Here is a 25482-nt window from a genome sequence, read left to right as displayed (position 1 = left end):
CGTATAACATTTATAGGCAAATCTAGGTTTATCACAACGATGATTCCTTTGCCTGAAGGTTGGACATTGACACCCCGTAATGTTAAGGGTGTTAGCCTTAACATATGATCTAGGTTTAATAACTTCTTTTGACACCTAAACAAGAATATCACGAAGTTTTTCATTCTTTATATGAAAACGACATTTCTTTCCAGGTGACCTTTGTTTCCGCAATAATGACAACTATAAGAAACGTTCTTACCTGGATTCATGTGTGATGGTTTTGTAGGTTGACATACTTTGCTCTTTCTAACCTTAACTACCGGTGAAGGCATTTCACTTTTGCCATCAGTACAAACCTTTTTTTCAGAAGAATCACTAACCTTGATAAATTTTACCTCTTTGCTAATAATTGGAGCATTTATTCCCTTATAGCTTAATCCTCGTGTATCACGATGATTTTTACTTGCTCCTAACATAATGGTTAATTTGTTCGAACTAGTATTGAAAATTTTTAAGTCCTCCTCTAACATCTTGATTTTACCAAGGGAAACAACTAAATCATCCTCAAGACGCTTTTCTCGAGTGAGACAAGTGTTTTCCCTGTCATCAGAACTTATTTGCTTGGAGTTAATCCTTGCTTCAGTTGCTGCAAGTTTTTCTTCCTACTTATAGAAATCTTGGCGAAGATTATCACATTCAAGTGACTTTTTACTTAGGTCTTTAACACGATCTTTGAGCATCGAATCGTTAATGTTATTCCAAGAATAAAGACCTGAGTAAATTCTTCTCAATTTCTTATTTTCTCGACAGAGAGGAGTCAGTAGAGTTGTGACATGAGAAGTTGTCATCTTCTTCTTTTCCAATGAATCCAAAAGCTTAACATATTGTGAGACTTCCTCATCAACATATCTATCAATATCCGAATCACCTTCATCATAAATTTCATCCAATTTTTCTTCTAGGAGTGATTCTCAATCAACAGTTTCAACATCAAGAGAATGTTTAGATATTGACTTAGATGTGACAGTTCTCTCAGTTGAATACAAGCTTTGATAATCATCTGGTAATTTCTGAGCTGGTACGTTATTAGAGATAGACTCGTCCATAATAATCATATTGCTCCAAACACAAACTTATGAGGTCTTGGCGTGTTTTCTTGCTCTGATACCAATTGAAATAGCGACGGTTTAACAACCACCCCCAATTTCGGCAATTTGTATGTACAACTCCATTACAATTCCAATAGAATCAACTAGACAGTAAGACTCAATCACGGAAAAGTATCCAAGAGTTATATCTCAATTTATCAAATCAATTTGCAATCGAATATATAAAAATCTGTGGGCCTGATCGATATGAGAAATAACTTGGATGGTACCAAAGACCAATATCCAAGCGTCAATCAATTCTTATCCAGCAAGCAAGGTCGGATTTACCAATTGATTGAACTACACACAACCTGTGATATTTCAATTATATAAACGAATATAATACGAAAAAGAAATAACACAGACACCAGAAATTTTGTTAACGAGGAAACCGCAAATGCAGAAAAACCCGGGGACCTAGTCCAGATTGAACACCACACTGTATTAAGCCGCTACAAACATTATCCTACTACAAGACTAACTTCATACTGGAATGTAGTTGAGCCCTAACTAATCCCACATTGATCAAGGTACAGTCACGTTCCTTACGCCTATGAATCCCAGCAGGACTCTACGCACTTGATTCCCTTAGCTGATCTCACCCACAACCAAGAGTTGATACGACCTAAAGTCGAAGACTTACAAACCAATCTTCCTCCCACAGAAAAGTCTATTCAGATAGATAATTTTGTCTCCCACAGAAATACCTATGAAGTTTTGTTCTGTCTTATGATAAGTCAAGGTGCACAGGAACCAATTGATAATCCAGTCTTATATTCCCAAAGAACAGCTTAGAAATATCAATCACCTCACAATAACTTAACTATAAGGTAGTAGAACAAGTTATTGTGGAATCACAAAAAAATGAGACGAAGAGCTTTGTGATTACTTTTTATATCTTACCTATCGGAGTTAAATTTCGAGCAAATCTTAGAGAAGATAGTACTCAATACGATAAAACAATTAAGATCATGATACGCAACTTCAGAGAAAATAGTTGGATCTGTCTTCGGGATCCCTATGAAGTCTTCAAGTCGTTAACCTATAATGGTTTTAGGAAAAACGTAAGTTAGAGGAGAATCGACTTCTATCGCAACTAGTATTACAGAAGAGATGTGGGGTTAAGTTTCCCAGTTGCTAGAATTCTCCTTTATATAGCCTTTCAAATCAGGGTTTGCTAAGTTAGCTTAGAAAAAAATCATTCATTATTCACTGTTAGATGAAATCGTGATTTAAGATGCAAGCTAAGTTTCGCTTGAAACCAAAGCAATATCTCTCTATCGTTAGATGGACTTATCTTGTCACACACAAATGAAATATACTTCATTTAGATATGGGTAACCGTACCTAAACATGTACATAAGGTTGGCTCAATAAACCAAAGTTATCCATATGAACACTTTTGTCTAATCCACATTCATCTAACACATCTAGATCAACTATGATGATCAATCGAACATGAATGATAATCAAAAAATCTAATTATGTTCTTCATAAATATGTTCAATTGTTAACAATCACATAGAAGTATATATGATCCAACTGAAGCAAAATCGGATTGATTCGAAAGAATCAAGTAACGAACATTTAAGCCACAGTTTGCAAAAATTACATTCCTTAGTATATAAATGTATTTTTTCATGAGTGTGAAAACATACTTTTCCGATTTTAGAACTTGAACCACTTAATTTTGCAAATGGGTACACAAACTTAAGTTACGGACGTTGGTCATAAACCAACCGTTTGCAAATGGGTACGCAAACTTTGGTTCCGGACCGAACTCAGGTGAAACCGTTTGCAAACAGGTACGCAAACTTGGTTCCCGTACTTCAAAAGGTAAGTCAGTTTGCGAACGGGTATGCAAACTTAAGTACTTTGACTTAAACAGTTGAAACAGTTTGTGAACGGGTATGCAAACTTAGTTTCCAATCCTGAAGTATATCAAAACAGCTCGCATACTTAGTTCACATACTATAATTTATCCATACATGGGTTTTAGCTCTTAACTCGCATTTCAATCATTGAAACATTCTTAGAAGACGACAATGGACGTCCCACACACACATTAGCTAATAAGAAATTTTCAAGTGATCGAACGATAAATACGAAACTTTTCTAGTCGACATCAAATGATTGTCTCACATGAATCATGTAAGATGTTTTAAAGAAATTTCCACATGATCATCTTTTGACACAATGTCAAGAATAATGATGAATGTAGCTAAGAAAAAAGCTATCAACATGTATTTCGAAAAATAGATAAGCGAGTTAAACTTAGATCGAAATATCAAATGTGCATGATACGAAAGACTATATCGTATACGAATTTTGTCTAAATAAGAGATAAGAAAGAATAAAATAGACTTCTGAGTGATAGATAAGTTTTAGTATCCACATACCTTTTGTTGACGAAGTTCCTCCAAGTTTTTCAGTAGATCTTCGTCTTTAGTTGTAAGCTCCGTGAATTCTAAAGCCCAACTATACAATTTATCCTAGTCCGAAAATCCTATAGGTAGACTAGAAATCAAGATTATAGTTTTGATCAACTAAACTTGACAACCAAGCTTGAGATAACAATGCTTGCGAGTTCGACCGAGCAATTCTCTAACTTCTTTTACCTATGTCTTGACCAACGTAGTCAATATCGTTTATACCAGACGATATTACGGGTTTTCATCGTGTATAGGAAAAAAAACTTTATGATATCTAAATATTGACGATATAAGGATTGAACGATAAAAACGCTCATATCGGCTGGCACAAACCGGTATATATGGTTCACCGATTTACTGATAATATCGGTAAAGGTAATTTGGTGGAATAAATTAATTAGATCTAGAAATTTATAAACAAATCCCTTCCTCATAATCATCTTCTTCCTATGTACCCTTGAAAACTCAAACCGATTCAATAAAGAAATTTCCAACTATTTCATTTTTGTTGATGAGTTTCTTATCCTTGTGGGAAGATTACGAATTTTGTGTCCTGGCTATGCATGAGAACCTTGCTAACCGTGAATCATGTGCTTATGTATCAACGGATAAGCTAGAATTTGAGTGAAAGACGTAATTTGCACCAACAAGCTGATTCCAATGTGGGTTGAAATAAGCTGAGACAGTGGTGAAAATTAAGGGAAAATTACTAGGAATAGATGATAAAATGGGATTGAATTTGTACTGTGAAGCTTTTGATTTTGAGAATTAATGCATCATAAATACTTTATTTTTTTTTATTAGTGTGCGCCTAAGTGGTATATTTGGCACTTAGACAGATATGTTTGCCACTTTAGTATACCCATATTGGGTGTTAAAGTGGCAAAATCAGCTACTTCAAATATGTATAGGAATAAACCTTTACTATATAAATTCCCCCCATGAGAGTGAAGGTCTAGCTCCATCACTAGTGATATATCCCATAATACTGCTTTTCTTAAGACATTCCCCTTCATCATAATTCTAGAGCTTGTACTTCAAAACTTCCTTTGGCTCACATTCACCTGCATAGTTGCATAGAACCAAATCAATACCTAAATCACCAGTGACATATAATAAAAAAACATCAACATTAATACTTTCTTCGTTTCAGGGAAAGTGAGCCTATATTTAGGCAAAAAATAATAATATAAAAAATCACTTTTCCCTAAATCAAAGATGATATTACTTTTTTGTTGGCTCCGGTGGAGACCAAGCACCAGCAATGTAAGTACTGGAATACCAAATGAGACATGGAATACCATCTCCTTTGGAGAATAATAATTCAAGAAAAGACGCAAACACATGCTAAGGCATTATGGATAAAAGATACAAATAAACCTCAAGGAAGAGGCATGTGGAATAACATCCACAGACATAAACAGATTGTGGAACAAGTAACTACTATTCAAGTCAACAAAGGAGATGCAATCATTTTTGGAGTGATAAATGGATTAGCAATCAATCTCTGAAGTTGAAGTTTCCAAACATTTTCAAACTTGCAACAAATAATCATGGAACAATAAAAGAGATGATACTCAATGATACTTGGAATTTTGCAACTTAGAAGAAATTTAATTCAACAGTAAAGACCAGAACTGATGAATCTTTTTATAGTATCGGGTACCCCCAACTTTGAATGCAGATGCAGAAGATGAGATGATATGCCAAGCCACTGGAGGTTTTAGTGCCAAACTATGCTACAAATGGATGATTGAGCAACTTCCAGATACAAACAATGAAGTGCCTCATTCATGCATATAGATATAAGCAGTGCCTCCCAAAGTACAGTTTTTTTATGTGGACTGCAGCACAAAACTCAATACCTAGAAACAACAATCTGATAAGAAGAGGGTGCCAAATCCAAAATCTCACATGCTCCCTCTGTGGATCATCTATTCCTACATTGTTCATACTCTCATGCTATTTGAAGCTATTTTCTTGGAGGATATAATGTCATATGGGTGCAAGCAGGATCTCTGAAAATGCAGTTCCAGGCTTGGAAATATAGGAGAGGTCGAAACAGAGGGCGCAAAATTTGGAGTTTGATTATTTATACGATAGGTTGGGTTATATGGGATGAGAGGAACAAATGAGTTACGGCTCACAAAAAACCCAAATCAAAAAGAGAGATAATCATTGAAGTTAAACATTTGATTGATGATTAGAGGAAACAAAAACTACTTTAAATTTAGCTTCTTTAAAAAAAAAAAGGATAAAGGATAAAGGATACCTGGCTTGATTGGGGTATACCCAGATTAATTAGGGTATACCCAATTTTAAGTGGACTCTTTTTAAGGGCTAAGGGGGAGTCCTAATGGGTGAAGTTACAATATTATCATTTCCCTTTATAATTCTATTACTCTAATCAGTTTTTTATTTTCATTTCATCTTCCTTCTTCTCTTCTTCTTATCCTCCCCCAACCATACCGACCTCCCCCACCACCACCATCAAAACTCGACGATAAAATCTAGTGGATTGTCGATTCAAAAATTCCGATTAATCTTCAAAAATGGATCTGCCGAGACCTAGGGCTGGATGTATGAAAGAAGCTAATCGAAAACCCAATGAATACAACCCCGGATTTGCAAAATTAGCTCAACAAAAAAGAGAAGAAAAAAACGGTTGAAGAAGAAGAATTCGTAGCCGCTGAAATACGAGAAATGGTGCGATTAAGAAAGTAAGGGCTTACTTAAACTCACTCTAATACTTGAATTTCATGTTTGCGTGTCAAATTAGGTCAAAAAAATCGAATGTTTGAATTGCAGTTATCTGGCCGGCAGGGTATTATGTTATCGTCCCTGCTGACTTTTCATATTTAGGGTTTGGCCGGCAGGCTCTTAGGTTGAAGATCTTGTCGGCTGTTGACTACCTGTAACTGGTACTTGCAGAGTCGGCAAGTTATTGAAACTAAGACCCTACCGGCGTTAATTTTTTTTTAGCCGGGTTGGTTATAAATTTTTACCTTGCCGGCTGCTTATTAGCCGGCAATGCGTTGGTAATGGACCTTGCCGACTGGTTTTTGTGGAAAATCCTTGTATCTATTGTGTTCATATTTTTTTATAAACCAACAGGTTATGTGAATAATACCCTGTCGGTTGCTATTTAGCCGACATGTATTATTTTGTCGACCCTTCCGACTGTTGTATAGCCAGCAATGTTATATTTGTCGATCCTGCCGACTTATAAATTCTTTTCCTTAATTGTTCTTGTTCAGGTTGCAAAAGGCAAAAAAGAAAGCTCTGAAAGCTCTTAGTCCTCCTTCAAGACCTCCTTGTGTTGGTTAAAAACTCTTGAATTCAACATATCGAGGGGCATACGTTGTGCCGGGAACGCTCAAGATCCGTGTATCGAATGATTCTGAACCACTATCGGAACCCAGTGATTCATACGAGACTCCAGATGAAGACCACTCAATTACATCTGGTAGAAGAGGTGATGATTATGATGTTGATGAAAGCACTCCAGCTGCTGGAGGAGGTAACAATGATGATGATGGTGGTGATCAAGACATGCCTAATGTTGGAGGAGGTGATGATGATGATGATGGTAATAGAGATAAAGATAAGGATATCGAAGAAGAAATTGTTTAAGAGGCAGTGGAAGAAGAAGAAGAAGGATATGGAGAACAAAGTCAAGCTAATGTTCAACAAACCGAAGTTTCAACTTCAACTGAAACCGGAAAGAAGAAGAGGGTGATCACTAAACCAGCTAATTCCCACATGCCTCCCCCTCACTTGATGGTTACACTGAAAAATGGTGAGGCTCCAAGGGGGGCCTCAAGAGATGGTGGAGATGTTCTTTTTGGATACAAAGACTCATGGGAATGTACGATCCATAATACTATCGTAAGTAATCTCAATCCGTCTTTGTTTTTTATTCAAGTGTGTATCTATCTTAAATTTGCGTCAAGTGTTTGTATTTCTTTTCATTTTGTTTTTTTGGTATTTAGGATCACAAGCATGCCATCCGTCTCATGAGGCGCCAAGCTTCATGTTCAGTGACTAAGACTTGGGATCTTGAGGATGAATGTGAGGAGTTGAAAGTGATTGTCAAGAACTCTGGTTTGTGGCCTGCGGTGGAGATTTCGAATATCGAGCATGATAGAGTTACCATATCTTCATTCTGTGAGAGGTTCTACAGAGAGACGGATACAATGTTATTCCCATTCGGTGAGACGGCGATAACTCCCGATGATGCTCATCAAATTCTAGGGCTCGAGGTTGAGGGAAAAGCAGTCAGTGAGGGCTTCGATGATGATTTTTATTTCAAGGATATTTACAAATTGATCCAGAAATTATTTTGTTGGAATCAGATTGAGACGGAGTCTTTGCTTGAGAAGAAAGAAGGTCGTCTAACCAAGAAGTTTAATCTGAAGCAGTTGAGGGACACATTATCTGGGACTAAGAAAATCTTTGATAAGGAAGGAAGGGTGAACCCATTGCGAATCAATGCTACCGCGTCAGCTTATTTGCTATATGTCCTAGGCAAATGTATCTTCCCCGACAGTTCCGGAAGCTTGGTCGACGTCAGTTATATGCAACTATGGGATCCCTTAGATAAGATGTGTGAGTATTCTTGGGGTACTGTGGTGGCCGCCTTCTTGAACAATGAGTTGACAAAGGGTTCTAGGGCACTCACTAAGAAAGTTAACGGAAATATATGTCTCTTCCAGGTAATTTTATTGTCTAAATCATTTATATTTGCAAAATTCTCGTAAGATAAGATTCTTACTAAACTTTGTGTTTGCATAGGTTTGGATATATGAGCACTTCCCTTCTTTGGTGAAAGCCAACTCCTACATCAAAATGGATGCGAATGTTGCGGTTGATCAGTCAAGAGTGCAAAGGTACAGTTTTAAGGGTACTCAAGATAAGGAAATGCCACAAAATCTTATTAAAATCCGAATCGCCATCGATAAATTGACTGCGGATGATGTGATATTTGATCCGTATCGAGATGCTATAAATCAAGGTTTAATCCAAAGGAGATATGAAGTTGCATTATACTATGGACCCTTAATGACTATGGATGGTGGATATTCAATGTACGATCCACATCGGGTAATGCGACAATTGGGTTACGTCCAAGAAGAACCTCATTTCGATGAAGATAAGTCGTTCTTTACTGTGTTAAAGGCTAACTGCTCCACGTCCCAAAAAACTATTCACGTCGCTTACGCTCCAGCGCCAGATCAAGAACATTGGAATGATAGACGTGGACGTATCATCGATGTGAGTCTTTTAGACGAGGTGACCAAAGGTAATTAAGCTAGTGAGAAATACATGACGTGGTACTTGGGTTGGGCTCGTCCTACTGTGGTTAGGAAACCGACTGCTGAAGAACTGACTCGTATCAAGAAGATGGCATCGAAAGACCCATCAACAAGTCTTAGTTCTTTATAAGTATTTTAGAGTTACTCTTACTGTTTTAAGATTACATTATCGAATCATTCTATTAATTGTTTGTTGTTTAATTGAAAATAGAAGTTGAAGTTGAAGACCTCTGTGAAGGTGTTGTGTTGCGCAAAAGACAGAGGAGAGCCTTTGTCGATTGAAGAGCAAAGCAAGCACATTGACTATGCTTTCAATATTGACAATGAGGATGCCCATGAATTGTTCAAGCAAGCTGATGCTGAAGTAAAAAGGGAAGAAAAATCCATGAGGGAAGCACAAGCCAAGATGAATGCTGACAAAAAGAGGGCTCGTAGTGGTCGTGGTGGTGAAGGTAGTAGTAGTGGTGGTGTTCCTAAACGGGGTCAGGGTCGTGGTCGTGGTTGTGGTTGTGGTGGTGAATGAATGCAGTCTCTAGTTTATTTATTTATGTTGTGTTGGACAAATGTTAAGGTTAACGGTTGGACAAATGTTCTCTTTTAAGGTTTATGGGACATGTTTTCGTATTGACAACAAGTGTTGGATTTCTAGTTGTTGAATGAATGGTTTGTTTAGCTATGTAAAGTTTCAATACTTATGCCGGCATGTTTTTTTTTTTAAGTTACAGTGCCGACCACACCAGGGCCGACAAGGTTTTGAACTGTCAGACTGTCGGCCCTGACACCAGAAATTATTTGCATACCAGAGTCGGCAGGGTAATTAGATCAAAACCTAGCCGGCTGTGAAGAAGCCGGCAGGGTATTATATTATCGACCTTTCCGGCTATGTGTTGCAGCAAATACCTTCTCTTGATGCCTAAAATCATCATAAAGTCGGCATGGTTAAAATTATGTTCCCTGCCGACTACATCACAGCCGGCACTCTAGTGACCAAATACCATTCCGACGGTTAAATAGAAAATTGCATGAACTCCTGATGCCTAAAAGTCATAACGTCGGCATGGTAAGAAAATTTCTACCCTGCCGACCTTATCGTAGCATGCTAATGACCATTGTCGGTGTATACACAGAAGAAAATGTTCTCCTGATGCATAAAAGTCATAAGATCGACATGGTAATAAATTTCATACCCTGCCGGCCATACCATAGCCGGCATCCTAATAATCAAATACTTTTCCGGCGGTTATTCAGAAGAAAACCAACTCCTGATGCCTAAAAGTCATAAGGTCGGCATGGTAACGAATTTCGAGCTTGCCGGACAATGTTAGTCGGCTTATTGTGGAAACAAAAACCTCGCCGGCCGATTCAAAATTCAAAATTTTGCAAGTACAATTGCATTGATTGACTTGTACTTGGACACTATAACGGACAAATTTGGGCACCATCCTATAAATATACTACTTATCTCTACAAAACAATACACAACTATTTGCATATACTCTCCAAGGCTCATATCATCATACACTCCATCTAACTCACCCAATAGCTCTTTACACACAACAATGGCTTCATTTGATTCAAATGAAGATTTGACAATCACCAAAGCTTGGTACGCGGAAACTAGAGTAAGACATGCGTTCTTCGAAAGGGTGGATGCCGTTACCTTTTGGGTTATGATACACAACGAATTTAGGCAAGACTTTGGGAATCCTAATAGAAGAAGTGTCCAACAAGTCCATGATAGGCATCAAGTCATCGAAAATACGATACTTGCTTTTTTAGCTCTCCAACCTCGGATTTTTAACGCTTCCCACTTCAACTTGTCCATTGAACAATTTGTAAGTATGTTTGTGGTTTATGTTACGTAATCCATGTTGTTTGATCTTCCTACTAAACACCACTAACAAAGAAAGTTTGTGTTTTGATTTTGTAGCATGAAGCTGTGAAAGCGCGCTACTTGGAAGAAAAGGGGGAAGCATTCGCCTTCGATGCAAGCTATCACTTCATGATTGACAAAATACCGGAGTATGAACCGGACTTCATGGAGGCCGGAGATGAATGGGATTCCTCCGACGAAGCTTGATGGTTTTGGTGTAGGTTTTGTGGGTGGACAAGGAGTTAGGTTTTATGTTTTAATCAATGTAGTAACCAAAATTGCATGAATAAAGTGAATTACATCTTCCCATATTTTGTTTTATGTTTGGTATAAGTACATGCCGGCAAGGTTAGAAATCCTTAGCATGCCTACTACAGGTCAGCAGGCAGTGTTAAAAATTATGTGCATGCCGACCATATGATAGCCGGCATTGTAGGAAATATTTACATGTCAACCGTAAAATTGTTGGCCCAAGATAGTCGGTGTAATCTTCATTCAAAGAACATTCCGGCCTAAAAAGGGTCGGCATTTTCTTCATCCACGGACCATGCCGGCTGTAATTGGTCGGCATCTTATTAAAACGTCTACCATGCCGGTGGAGCATAGCCGGCACCTTATTCAAACGTCGACCTTGCCGACCTTTCACATTTTCAAAACCAAATTTTTTGATCGAAATCGAACTCATAAGACGGGTTAAAGGTTTAATCTACTGAATTCATAATTTCAAAATTTTAATCTAAACTCGATTAATTAACCTAATAAGAATTTTTAGTGTTAATTAAACAAAGGCATATTAGCCATTTAGAAAATATAAGGTTAAGGAGTGGCTTCTTTTACTTCAAAATGACATATCTTTTGTCTCATTAGGTATACCCCAATCTCGCCAGGAAAGGATAAAGGAAAGAAAAGAAAAATACAAACAAGACATCTAAGGTTCCAAATAGGGCTGCACAGAACCGAACCAATAACCGCAACCGAACCGATAACCGCACTAACCGAACCGTAACCGCACTGAAACGATAATCCAACGATCGGTGACGGTTTTAATTTTGATAACTGTTAGATCTTCGGATCGTTTAACGGTTTTACCCATAACCGCATAATAACCGCACCGTATAATCGATCATTTTCGTCCATTGATTTAATTAGATCCTAGCAGTCAACCAAATTACTTATAAGCCTAACTAGACCTAACCCTAATATCTCTATCACTGCCTTTGCCTCTTTTCCATCGTCTTTCTTCTTCACCTTCATTTCTTACAAACAATAACACCACCATTTCCATCTCCACGAGAAGTAGGCAGTAGCAACCTTTCCACCTTCTTCTTCTTTTCATCTTAGTCACCATCTTCTTATTACTAATCAGAATCACAACTTCATAAGTATGAAGTATCTATTTACCATCAAACCACAAGGATAATAGAACCCTAGATTTCAAATTGGGGGTTCTCAGATTGAAACCCTAGATTTTCGTTATTTTGAGGTTTGGCGATTGTCCAGTTTGGTTAGTCAGTAATTGAACGATGGGTAGTTTGAATTCAATGTTTTTTAGTAATTGATACATTATTTTTGATTATCGACTCCCTGTATTCATTATTCTTTTTGGTTATCAATTCCTAGTATCCATTATTATTTTTGGTTATCAATTCTCTATATGGGTGTGTATATGATCTTGTTGAAGCTGCAAATGAACTTGCTAGTTTAGCTAACGAATCATGATCAGAATAAAAAAATTATTGTTGAAAGAGGAATACCTGAGTAGACGGTTTTAACCGATTGGAACTGGTCAAAAACTGATCTGATTCGGTGCAGTTAAAAACCGAACCGACAGTACCACAGTTCGATTACGGTTTTCTTTTTCAAAACCGTCATATATGCGGTTAGGTGGACGGTTTGGCATGTAACCGCACCGAACCGACATTTGTGCAGCCCAAGTTCCAAATGGTCGAGATTGTTTTTGGCTCATATCATATGGCATCCCCCGAAAATATTTGGTATCAGCCCGTAAAATAGAGGATTTTCTCACATAAAACATTGAGAAACCCACCCCCACCGCCCAACCTTCAGTCAGCGTCTATCAATGGCGGCAAAACCAGAGGAAGAAGAAGCTGTTCGGCTAAAAACCCTAGCTGAAGAAAAATACAAAGAATCAGAAATAGAATCAGCGTTAGAATACGCAAGACAAGCAGAATCTCTGAATCAAAACCTCGACGGAGTCAGTGAATTAGTAACTACATATAGCATTCTCCAAGAGGCGTCATCATCACCACCAAATTGGTACAAAATCCTCCAGGTAGAATCTTTTTCTCATATAAATACTATCAAGAAACAGTATAGAAAACTTGCCCTAACTCTACACCCAGATAAAAATCCATCTTGTTCGGCTTCTGAAGAAGCATTTAAACATGTTAGTGAAGCATTTAGGTTACTTTCAGATAAAAATAGGAAAAAAAAATTTGATGTTAAGCTTAAAATTGCTATGCAATCGGCAGCCGTTTCAAGTAATGGTACTCATGATGATGGAGCTGAGAAAGTTAATATGTTTGAAACAAAATGTTCGAGTTGTAAATCAGTTCATCAATTTGAGAGGAGGAAGTTTATTGGTCAGAGTCTAGTTTGCCCTAGATGTAAAAAGAGTTTTGTAGCTGAAGAAATGAGGGTTAATGATGGCGAATTGGATGTTGAAGATGAAACTAGGGTTGCCGTGGTGGATAGGAGTCGGAGAAAGCGTAAAGCTACTATTACCGATTTCTTGGATAGGATAGGATTAACATCGAAAGTGCCTAAGAAGAAGGTGAAATTTGCTGACGAAATGACTTTGTCGCAAATGCAAATGAAAGCCAAGCGTAAAAATGAGGAGGGGACGGTGGGAACAGATAAAGATCTGGGGAAGGAGAAAGCGTCGAAAGTGAAGGAAACGATGGATATAGGGGATAATGCAAAGGAGAAAATGACGTTGAAAGAAATGGCAGAGAAAATCGAGAAGAAGAAGAAGATGGATGCAGTGCAGAACGCAGAGAAGGTGAATGAGAAGACTATGACATTGAAGGATATGTTGAAGAAAATGGAGGAGGAGAAAGAGCAGAAAATGAAGACAGCGGAAAACACTGGAAAGTTGAAAGAGAAAAAGGTGAAAAAAGTGAAAGAAATAACGGAGATATTGGGGACGGAGAAAGCAATGACGTTGAAGGAAATGCTGGGAGACATTGAGAAAAAAAAGGAAAAGAAGACAAAAACAGTGGAAACCACGGAAAAAGACACAGTGAAAGAAGGAGAAACGTTGAAAGAGAAAACGCTGACATTGAAAGAAATGGTGGAGAAACTGGGAAAGGCCAAGGGGAAAGATAAGACGGAGGAACCAGAAAAGGCCAAGGACGAAGACAGAGTGGAGAAGAAAAGTAAGGGAAAAAAGAAAGGGAAGGAGAAGAAGAAGAAAGAGAAGAAAGAGAAGGGAAAGGAAAGGGAAGAGAGAGTTGTTGTTGCAGTTTCTGAGAGAAGTAATGTTGTTGCAGTTTCTGAGAGAAGTAATGATCTTGAAGCTATGACAGTGGAAGATTCGGATTTTTATAGCTTTGATAAGGATAGGTCAGAGCGCTGTTTTAAGAAATGTCAAATATGGGCTGCTTATGGTGATAATGATGGAATGCCTCGGCATTATGGTTTAGTGGATGAAATTGTCTCGTTAAATCCATTTAAGGTGAAGGTGAGTTGGTTAGACTTGCAAGGTAAAGGAGACAATGTATCGTCATCCTTGGAAGGATCAGGTTGTCAGATTTCATGCGGCAAGTTTAAGGTTGACGGGAAGACTGTTGTGAATTCTGTGAATATCTTCTCTCATATCGTAGAATGTGAAAGGGTGGCTAGAGAGATTTACATGATTTACCCAAAAAAGGGTTCAGTCTGGGCACTTTATGGGGGTTCAGATAGGCATGATTTAAACCAAATGAATGTAGTGAATGGATGTTATGATATAGTTGTAATTCTCACTAATTATAGTGAGATGCATGGTCTGAGTGTAGCATATCTTGACAAGGTTAAATGGTTCAAGACAGTTTTTGAGAGACGTGAAATTGGTGGTCATGCTGTTAGATGGATTGAGAAAGACAATGTTCAACTATTTTCTCATCAGATCCCTTCAAGGAAGCTCTTGGGGACAGAGGCTCTAGGCCTTCCAAAAGATTGTTGGGAGCTTGACCCTGCTGCACTTCCTCAAGATTTACTTGTTGTCGAGAAAGATTACTTGCTTGGAGCAGCTTGACTTATCTTGAATTTGCTTCCTGTCTTTTCAGGTTTGATTTCAAACATATTTCAGTTGTTATAACTGTCTCCCCAAGTAAGTTAGGTACATGATTTTTGACATCAGAACTATCAGTGTAGTACTGCTACTTTTAATTACAAGTGTAGTGTAATTATAAGAAACTATCAGACACATCCATTCCAAGTGTGTGCGTCTGTGAGTTTTATCACGAGATATGCATTTTATGTGCAATGTGAAATTGGATACTTAATGATTTTTGCTAGTTTTCAATTGCTGTGGTGCTGTTGCTATGTGTGTAGAATTGGGTAATTTTGCATGTATCACTGAGGTATGGATATTTGTGTGCAACCTCTTTGTTTTCGACATTGGTATGGATATTTGTGACCGTGTATATTTATGTGTCCTTTTTATTCATCCTTCTGTGTCTGTTTTTCCTGATCTCCGTGATTTTAGAACCTACTTGCTGATATAGACATTTCTGTTCACTGTATCTTTTAAGGTCTAAGGTCCATGTTGTCTTCTCATTTTATCATTCCTGCTATATGAAGCAGTAGATTCCAGGATTATAGTTCAAGATTTAATTTTCTCTTTCTTTCCTTTTGCAGTTTGTAATATGTTGTATGTTATTCTGCTAGAGTAAGGGGGTACGACAATATCAACATGTTTTTGCTGACTGCTTTTACAATATGATGTTTTCCTTCTTGAATTGTACATCCTAGTCCTTGTAGTTAGTACCTTGATTTGTGATCATTTAATATGAAACCAGGAGGATTGCCATTAGACGTGTCCTAAGCTAGGTTGCATGCAGGAATTTATGATGCCACTCTAGCAAATAAATTTATGGGGTCACTACATTGAAGACTTATACTTGCAGGTTTAAGCATTCTTAGTGGGTTTCCCGAGGCAGGTGTTGAAATTTTCTGATGTTTTCCGCCATTCTGGATTAAGTAACTGTTTTCTAGAACAAGATCAAGTGTTATCAAGTTTCAAAAACTTCCTCTTTCTGAAACATGGCTTCCACTCTTTCGTTCATATTCCTCATCCAAATCAGTCTTCTGTTAACCGTTCAATGCTTTCTTATTTACACAGAAGTCTTCCGTTCTTAGTTCTGGAAACACTAAAAAAGCAGATTCAATTTGGTTGTAAGAGTGCATTATATGAAAACACCATTGCTATTGCTTTTAATTCTTGTCGTGGAAACTTAAAAACTGGTTCTCAAATACATGGCTTAGCAATCTCATCTGGGTTTGATTCCTATGTTACTGTTCATAATTGGCTGATGAGTTTCTATTGCAAATCTGGGCAGTTTAATCGAGCTTTGGAAATTTTTAGGAATCCAGAAAACCCAGGCATCCTGTCTTGGAATACCATTCTTTCGGGTTTCCAATGTATTGAAGATGCTGTGGAGTTTGCTGTTGAAATGCATCTAAATGGAGTTGTTTTTGATCATGATGTAGTAACATACACAACTGTAATTTCCTTTTGTTCAGATCCTCCAGAGCTTCCTGGAATTCAGGTTCTCTCAGGTATTAAAATCTGAGTTTGGGGCTCGAAATTTTGTGGGTAACGCTCTTATCACAATGTATTTAAGGTGGTGCTGACTAGAATAAGCTAAAAAGTTTGTTGAAATGGCTTATAGGGATTTGGTTTCACAACAAACCATAGACGAAATGTTAGTAATACATTTTGTTTGAGCAACACGCTGTTTTTCTTGAGAAAAGTGATTTCGTTTTTCCTGATCCACATTTCAATCTTATGCACCAAAATGAAATGATAAGAACTCAGAACATTCGCATATGCGTCTCTGATAATTGCTAAAGAGTAATGAATGTTTTCTTTATATGTTCTTATAATAACAAGTACAATTACAAAGATACAGCACAGCAAGAGCAAAAATAAACTTAACATTAGCTGCTGATGCCATCCCTACCCTAACTAACCTACAGCAGGATTCCGCATTAAATCTATCAGGAGTAGATGGCTTGATACACACAACAAAGACAAAAGAATATAAAAGAAAAACAGAAACTCATCCCTTGATCAGATCCATTAACATTGATTACACCATAAATTACTAGAGAACTGCCATTTTACTATTTACACAAGGGTGAGGCAAAAAAGGGAGACATGAAAGGTTTAGGACACAACAAAAAGGATTCCATGTAAACTTTAGCAGTTGATACCACACTGCTGACCTCTTGCAGCAGCTTTTGTGGCAGCAGAGGTGAAAGGATCGATACGAACCCACAACAGTGAGAAGATGGAAGCAAGGAGGATTGACCACACGATAACAATGGTTGGGGTACGATTCTGTCGACCTAACAAACCCTTCAAGAAAGGGTACAGATGAAGAATGACCCATATGGCGAAAAACAGTTTCCCAAAGAGTGGACCCCATGATTGGTATCCACTGTTTATCGCGTATGAAACACCTGCAACTATACCCACCATGTTCACAATGAGGACAGTAGTTGGAGGGATGAGAAGAGCAGTCCATTTGAAAAGGTAAAGCTCGGCAAAGTCCCCTTCATCATCAGTTGCCTTGGATGTGACCGTGAAGTTGGTATCAATACCACCAAGAACCTTCAATAGACCTTGGAAGACAGCGAAAAGATGCGCAGAGGTACCACCAATGACCCAAAACTGCTCATTTCTCCACCAGTCATCAATCCCGACACCACTCCATCGAAGCTCAAGGACTCCAGTAACAGCAATGGAAAGAAAGAGCAGAATAAACCAGATACCAGCATAGTTGCTTATCTGCACGCATATAATTGAAGTTTAACGTACATGCATAAACAATTAAGAGAACCACAGGAAATTTGATAAAACTGAAGCATAAATTGCAGATAAGATGAAAGTCAGCTAACCTCGGGGATGATAAATTTCCCAGTAAGAAGACAAATTGCAGGCAGTATACAATACGCAAGTAGCGGAAGTGAGGTGAGAGGGTACACGATGGTGTTTATGTATGCTAATCTTTCTAACAACCTCAATCTTCCACTGTAACCATACCAAATGGGGCAATGCCTACTTAGAAGAATCTCAATTGATCCCAAGGCCCATCGAAGAACTTGATTCAGACGATCTGAAAGATTGATTGGAGCAGATCCCTTGAAGGCGGGACGAGGAGGCACACAATAAACAGATATCCATCCTCGAGCGTGCATTTTGAATCCAGTCAAAATATCTTCTGTCACAGACCCATAAATCCAACCAATCTGATTGCATAAAAGAAAGAAACCCAGTTAGAGTTTGTCTACCACCACAATTCCCACAAACCGATGTCATTTGGTGGCACTTTTTAACTTACCTCTTTACCCCATTCGGACTTATCCTCGTAACCACAGCTAATGACGTGAATGGCTTCTTTCAGAAGAGATGCAGGATTGGTTGATTGTGGTATCCCACCTTGTTCCATGAATGTTGATGAAATAAAAACTGGGGACTGACCAAATCGCTTCTCTAAGCTCTTCTGAGACATAAGAAGTGATCTTTCGTCTTCGTAGCCTGAACACAACGGCGGACAAGAAAACATGTTAGCTTTATCACAAGGAAGGGGACAGATAAAAGCGGATAACTTAACTGGAAAGTGGAAGCCTAGAAATGAAGAACTTGAAGAGGATTATTATTTCATAAATATAAATGTTAGAATTTGCATTTTCCCACCAAACAAATCACTTAATAACATTTGACATATGACTGCAGCAGAAACTTATTCAGGTGCTAGTGACTGGTCCCTATCTATTGTTTAAAAGGGGTCAATAGCAAAAACAAAAAGATATCCGTAAGTTTTGACAAATTTACCTTCCACGCCTTCGTCAATGTCTTCCATGTTGAAAATGGGAACATTAGATTCACTTCGTTTCATTCCTCGCTTTTTATCATTGTACTTCTTGTTTCCATTTCTTCCCTTCTTTCTTGATCCACCACAACAGCTCTTAATAATAATGTTAGGCTCCAAGTCAGCTTCACTGAGGACTGGATCATAACCATATAGAGCTTGTCTGTTAAAACAGCATCCTGTTCCCACATAAACTGGACCTTGGACGCCATCCAACGCTTTTAAATTGATCTACATCAAATACAAACAATGAGCCTTGATGCACATATAAGGATGGATTTTTTTATCTCGAGAAAAATAAAATAGGAGATACATACATCAAAGAAGACAATGTTGCGATTGGCATATCGATCGTGAAGATCAATGCCGTCAAATCTCTGTGGGAATTGAACATAACAGGTTCTCTTTCCATATGCAGGGTCCATCATGAAACACATGGCCTCTCTAACAGCTTGACTGTTATTGAAGTAGTGATCACAATCGACATTCAGAAGATAGGCACCGTTGGTAAGAACAGCTGACACTCGAACCTGTTAAACAGGAGATAAAGAAACAAGCATGTCAGCCGTATATTAGTGAACTTTGCTGTTTCACTGTCACAGAAAGCTGGTGTTTGTTATCTATCCACCAACTGGTGCCTAGAACACCAATTAACATAGCTTCATATATAACATTTTTCCCTTCTCTTATTTTTTCTGTATTAGAAGTGTACCAATCTGATTGTAGTTTTCCATGTTGTGCACTTGAGTGAATTCAAAAAACTTAAAGCTATCCCTTATAAGTGGATATTTTGTATGCACAGACAAGTTTTGATATGCAAGTGTTTCTGATATCTGACACATCTTAATAGCTGTTGTATATATCTCGCAGTCACGTGGTTAAAAGGAATACAGGATATATAGCGGAAAAAGATTAAAGCACCACGAACCAAAGCATTCATTGCACCAGCTTTCTTGTGATGTTGGAAACCTGGTCGCTTCTCACGAGAAACATACACAAGTCTAGGTAGCTCATTTCCATCGGTGTCAAGACCTCCACTGTGTCCTAAGAACACCTGCATTTCCAAGAAACAACGGAAAATGCTTAATAAACAATAAAGAAGAAACATGCATTCTGAAAATAACTTATGCACTGATATCAGGATATAAGGAGAGTTATGTTACCTGGATCATGCCAGGGTGATCCCTAGGGTTATTTCCAGGCCAAGGAGTTCCATCCTGCATCGTCCAACCTTCTTCTGGCATTTTCTGTGCTTTCGCTACTAGAGCATTGATTCTAACCTTGAATTCCTCATATTCCCTCTGGGAAAAAAACAAAAAACATTTTCTTCATATTAGTAGCCAGATGACTGGACACGACTTGTTTCATCCTATGGTCAATTATCTTACCTTCATTGATCTCCTCTCTTTGACAAAAGAAGGTTGTATCTTGTCCTTCAAGTAATCTATCTTCTGCTGAAAGTAGAATTCAGGAGCCCTAGGTTCAATATTGTGCTTCTTGCAGAAAGGGACCCACTTTCTTGCAAATTCTGAGGTTTCAGATAGGGACTCAAAGGTCAACATTGCAGACCCATCATCCGAAACATAGCAAGACACTTTGTCAACAGGATAATCCACCGCAAGAATGGACAGCACAGTATTAGCTGTAACTAGAGGAGGCTCTTTGAGAGGATCCACTGTACTGACAAAGATATCTACTGGAGCTAACTGTGAAGGCTCCCCTGGTCGATCATATCTGTTTAGGCAAGTGAATTATACTGTATAAGTAACCGTAGAACAGAAATGTCACAAGTCACGATGAGAAATGAGGTAGCAAACCTTATAGCAAGACGGTCAAGGTAAGTCTCTCGATTGATAGGATACCATTTCGGAAATTGATCAAGAATCCAAGACAAGGCAAACCAGATCTCACAAATAACTGACACTAACCATAAAGCGTAAGCCTCGTCAACAGGGTGGGTAACACGGTATTGCAAGAAAAAACCCAGGATAATAAGCCGAAGTATGATCACAATACGGTAAGGGGTCAGGTGGGAATTAGAAATAGGCACAATTCGACTCATTGGTTGACGAGCATCGTCAGCCCTACAGTAGATGAATACAAACAAAAAATTAATATCTGGGAAAGGAGATAATACATAAAAAGTTTGAGAAAAGGCAAAGTTCAAATTAAAAAGAACGTGATCTTGGCAAAGTGAGTGTTTAGCTTACATTGGTAGAACTTCTCCATTTGAACCAGTTCCTTCCATGTCTCCCTTTCCCTCGGGATATCTACTGCTCATTTGCGTAATATTTTTCTCCTGTTTGAGCTTCCAGCCCTCAACTCTTTCTTTCCAATCAACACTGCCAAGTCCATAAGAATTCAGGTCCTTTGAGGGGTCCACAACTCTCACGGGAACTGAAATAACATAAAGGAACAAATTTATTAGTGTTACAAATTCTAAGCAGAACTAGTTCAACGAATGCTTATAGATGATTCAAAAATTAGCATTACCTGGTTGACTAGGGTCTATATAAGAAAGAGCACGCTTTTCACTTCCCAGAGGACCTGAATGCGTGGTTCGCACTGACTGGTTATCTGGTGTTGCAGGCATTTCTCCAGATACCTGAAATATTTGTATTCGGGTAAGTAAACAATAATGCTAAACCAACTCTGGCAAGTTTAACCAAAATGTGATTTCAGAAGCGCTTGCTGATTTTCCTAAACCTAGACTTAGTGGCATCTGTCTTTAAATGAAAATGTATTATTTTCCCTTCTTTTTTTTGTGCTACCCCAATAAAGCATCATATACAATCAGTGAAGAAGGAAGAATAAAGAAAGTTGCATCAGCCAAGATAAATGGTTGTTCGATATTTTGTTTCCTATATATCTGTAGGAAGCAATAAGTACAAAAGCATTAGCTTCACTTACTTGGCGACCATTAGTAAGACGTGGAATAGGGAGTTGTGACTCATGTCTGGAGGATGAAGAGAGGTCGACGTCTTCTCCTTGCCACTGCCTCCTTGCAAACTCATTCTCAAGGTCATCAATATCATCCTCTTCATCATCTCCCTCAACTCTTGGACTCCCTGATATATACAATCTTTATTAGCTGACAATTACGAAGCCTAACAGAAATTGCAAGAAACTTTAACATAAAAATTAATCAAACCCATCTAAGAAATAATGAATAGAAAATCTAACCTTTAAGTCTTTTGTACCGAGTCTTGCACTGGGGACAAGAGCGATTCCCCTCTCTTCTCTCGTACTCATAACAAGGTCGACAAACCGGGAATGCACACTCATTACAAGCAACAAAGACATCACCTTTCTCAGTAACCCCAACAGTATCTCCACAGATCTGACACACTTGACCATTCAAATTTTTCGACGGCTTCAACTGCATCATCCACAAATTTCTAATTTAATAAGAGGGGATGCAGAAAATATTCATAAACGAAGTAATTCATTTCAATCTTATCTACAAGCCTCAAAAGAAATCACATTTAAGAGTTAGATGTGACCCATTAACTACTCAATCCCAAAATGGAGCTGACAGTGAAAGTACCCCCAAAATTCACCGACACTAAATCCTAATCAGTAAACACACTAACACTCTTTAAACTTCAAATTACCCAACTATACAGTGAAAAACACAGCTAAAAATCTATTCATCTCTAACTGAACAAAGCATTAGATCTATCCAAATCATAATTCACCTAAATCTTAGTTCAAATCCGGAATGCAAAATGCCCAAGTAACTTAAAAAACTGTGAAAAAAGTAGAAGCAGAGATTCCATCTCAAAAACCACCTCTAATTTGCACTGAACTGAACAATAGAAACCCCACCTTTACACACAATATGTTTGTCAATTTCAGTGAGAAAGAGTACCAAAAAGCTCAATTACAAGAAGAAAAAAAGCTAAATTTCAGATTTTCTAAATAGATCTCAGCTCCTAAATCCACAAATTTGGTAATACTAAAACTCATTGCTGCAAATCTAGTCGACTTAATCAGTGCCTCTTCTACGAAGATCATCATCCATCCATCTAATAACACAATCCAGCTCAGATTTCATTATCACTAAATGAGTCAAACAATCAGATCCAAATATAGGAAATCAATAATTAAAAATATTCATTTCGGATTAGAATCAAACCCCGGCATCTCCTTCATTTCTTATCATAACAAACTCATTTCGATTATGAGAACCAGCTACCAATCCCGCCTTTGCTTCCATCACTGCTAAATTTACAGAGATCAACAATCAGTCTACTGACTACTCTGGGTCTCTCTCTACACTGCTTCAGAGCTTCTAAATCAGATTGATGATGATAATGATGGGTGTGAGATGAGATTCACTCTCTCACTCAGATTCCCTCACCATTTTCTCTCTGGGTCTCTCTTCTCACTGCTAAGAGCTCCTTTCTGTCTGTCTGTTCAATTTTTTAATGGAAGAGAATACCGGATGGACTAGTTAACCTGGGTCCCACGCAAACTGTCTGTGTTTGGGTTGGCTTCTACTGGCTACAGCTTCCACTTGGCTTGGCTCTTCAAGTTCACTCCACTTGGTTGTTGGTTTTATTTGGGAACCAAAATTCACTTAGCTGCTTGTTTAATGTTGGGAACCATAGACAGATGACATTTAGACCATGTTCAAAGTGTCGGCGTACATCGTGGCACTAGTCTGCCCATTTGTTTATCGAAAATGATTGGTGTACCGTGGAGTAAATCCCGTGGCTGCACCGTGTAAGAGAGAAAAAAAAAGAGCCCCACCTTTGGTCTCATCCCCTGCAAATTCCGCCAGGACTGCCCTAACAGCCTTGTGATTTGTTTGCGGTGCAGAACGTGGTACACACCTTCGGTGTGTGTATCATCACTCTTTGTTTATTTATAAAAGAATCTGTTTTCGTTTGATTACAAAAGATTTTTTTTTTTCTTTTTGATGCAGTCACTCACTTGACTTGGTAATGAGGTGTGAGAAACCAAATTTGAATTACATGGCTCCACTGAACTTACCTTCCCCATAGACTATAGCTTTTATGATTATTTTGTTTTATATGGATTTGGTAGTTTTTTGTCAGATTCAATGGTCTCGCCAGTAGCTGTTGGAGAAACTGTGTTGGATTCTAACAGAATGTTTTAAATCGGATTTTAGATTTTTGGTTGAAGCTCAATCTTAACTACCATCTCATGTATTCTATCAGAATGTTAAAACAGATGTTTAAATTGTTCTCCGTTAAAATTCATTGTCAGGCGAACTTTTAAAGTGAACTTGGCTTACAGGTGGAGTTTTAAAGTTTCTCTATGCAACACTCACTTTAAAACTGTGCTCGCTGCCAGGCGTTGTTTTAATTTGCGGCTGGCCAACTTTACATGTCAATTTGGCTTTTGCCAGTTATGGCTAACCTCGTTGTGCTTCAATTTTTATGCCTGGGAATTGTATTCCAAACAAATATTGCAGATAAATTTTTAATTGCTTCTTGGTTAAGAAGAAGGTTATAACTTATGGATGTAAATTCCCTGCTAATGATGAGATGATGATTAAGATAGACGGATCTAGGAGAGATGAGTTTGGGGAATTCGGTTCTATTATTATAGATTTTCTCGGCTTGACTATTGCTGCGGTTACTAGGGTTTTTGTTCATGAGTCTGTAGCTTCTCCTGAAATTCATGGTGCTAACCTCGCTCAACGGTAAGGATCCACCTTTGCACAAAGTTTTTCAATAGTAAGGATCTTAAGCCTTGTAGGGAGACTATTCATATCTGGAGCGCAACTGTAACTGAATTCCTTGGAGGGTGGATTTGGTCTCAACTACATTCCAGTCTGAAGTCTGATAGTCTCGGCTATTATCTGTAGCGGCATAATACAATATGGTATTCAAATCTGGACGAGGTCCCATGGTTTTTCTGCTATTGCGGTTTCCTCGTTAACAGAACTTCTGGTGTCTTGTGTTTTTCCTTTTCCGCATTATATTGTTCATCTTTATAATTGGAGGTTTGTACGTATTCAATTTAAGTGGACATGTCTTCTTAATTGTAATCGATTACGAGACTATTTCTTGTAGAATTTGTATCTTCAAAGATAGGTAACAAGTTTAATTACTTGGTAGAATTCCGATTGGATTATTTGGATGCGACTACATTGATCTTGGATATTGATTTTTGAGATCTTCCAAGTACTCTGCTTAACAATCAGGTTCATGGACTCTGAGTTTGTACATACGGATTTAATAGAGGTTATATATATATATATATATATATATATATATATATATATAAGGATCATTCAGTTGGTCTACTTGCAATTATATTAAGTTTTTATTCATACAGGTTGCCTAACGAAAAATTTGGGTATGTACTTGGTACCCTTGTGTTTTCACTCATGTTACTAGATTAAATTTTATACCTGTTTTGATTATTGTTGTTGGTGCTCATGATCTAGTAATTTACCAAATGGATGTTAACACTACCTTTTTGAATGATGAACTAGAAGAGGAAATTTGCATGGACCAATGTGAATGTTTTGCAATTCCTAGACAAGAACACAAAGTATGTAGGCTAGAAAAAATCTCTTTATGGTCTGAAACAAGCTCATAAACAATGGCATGAGAAAACTTGATTATTTTAAATAATTTCACAATAAAAGAG

At 37.9% G+C, this 25482-nt stretch overlaps 2 protein-coding genes across 3 annotated transcripts; one reads left to right on the top strand and one right to left on the bottom strand.

Moving 5' to 3' along the window:
• Positions 1 to 11945: 11945 nt before the first annotated feature.
• Positions 11946 to 17113, top strand: LOC113355727 (dnaJ homolog subfamily C member 21-like). Of its 2 annotated transcripts, none has more exons than XM_026598658.1 (2): positions 11946 to 15039; positions 16315 to 17113. In XM_026598658.1, the coding sequence occupies exon 1, from the start codon at positions 12831 to 12833 to the stop codon at positions 15006 to 15008; it is 2178 nt and encodes a 725-aa protein (XP_026454443.1). In that variant the 5' UTR covers positions 11946 to 12830; the 3' UTR covers positions 15009 to 15039; positions 16315 to 17113. The 2 variants fall into 2 exon arrangements, with proteins under 2 accessions (XP_026454443.1, XP_026454444.1); XM_026598659.1 differs by lacking the exon at positions 16315 to 17113 and adding an exon at positions 15775 to 16307.
• Positions 16817 to 23071, bottom strand: LOC113355726 (cellulose synthase A catalytic subunit 1 [UDP-forming]-like). The gene is made up of 14 exons (XM_026598657.1): positions 22991 to 23071; positions 22036 to 22231; positions 21763 to 21920; positions 21346 to 21457; positions 21063 to 21249; positions 20670 to 20936; positions 20241 to 20586; positions 20016 to 20153; positions 19781 to 19906; positions 19170 to 19382; positions 18816 to 19083; positions 18322 to 18518; positions 17879 to 18229; positions 16817 to 17768 (listed from the first exon to the last, which is right to left on the bottom strand). Exons 1-14 carry the CDS (start codon positions 23069 to 23071, stop codon positions 17178 to 17180), a joined length of 3231 nt encoding a protein of 1076 aa, XP_026454442.1. The 3' UTR covers positions 16817 to 17177.
• Positions 23072 to 25482: the final 2411 nt, after the last annotated feature.

This window comes from Papaver somniferum, chromosome 3, assembly GCF_003573695.1.
Source record: "Papaver somniferum cultivar HN1 chromosome 3, ASM357369v1, whole genome shotgun sequence".
Lineage (NCBI taxonomy): Eukaryota > Viridiplantae > Streptophyta > Magnoliopsida > Ranunculales > Papaveraceae > Papaver > Papaver somniferum.
The sequence above is the reverse complement of the archived record's forward strand: the minus strand, read 5'-3'. Positions and strand labels throughout refer to the sequence as shown.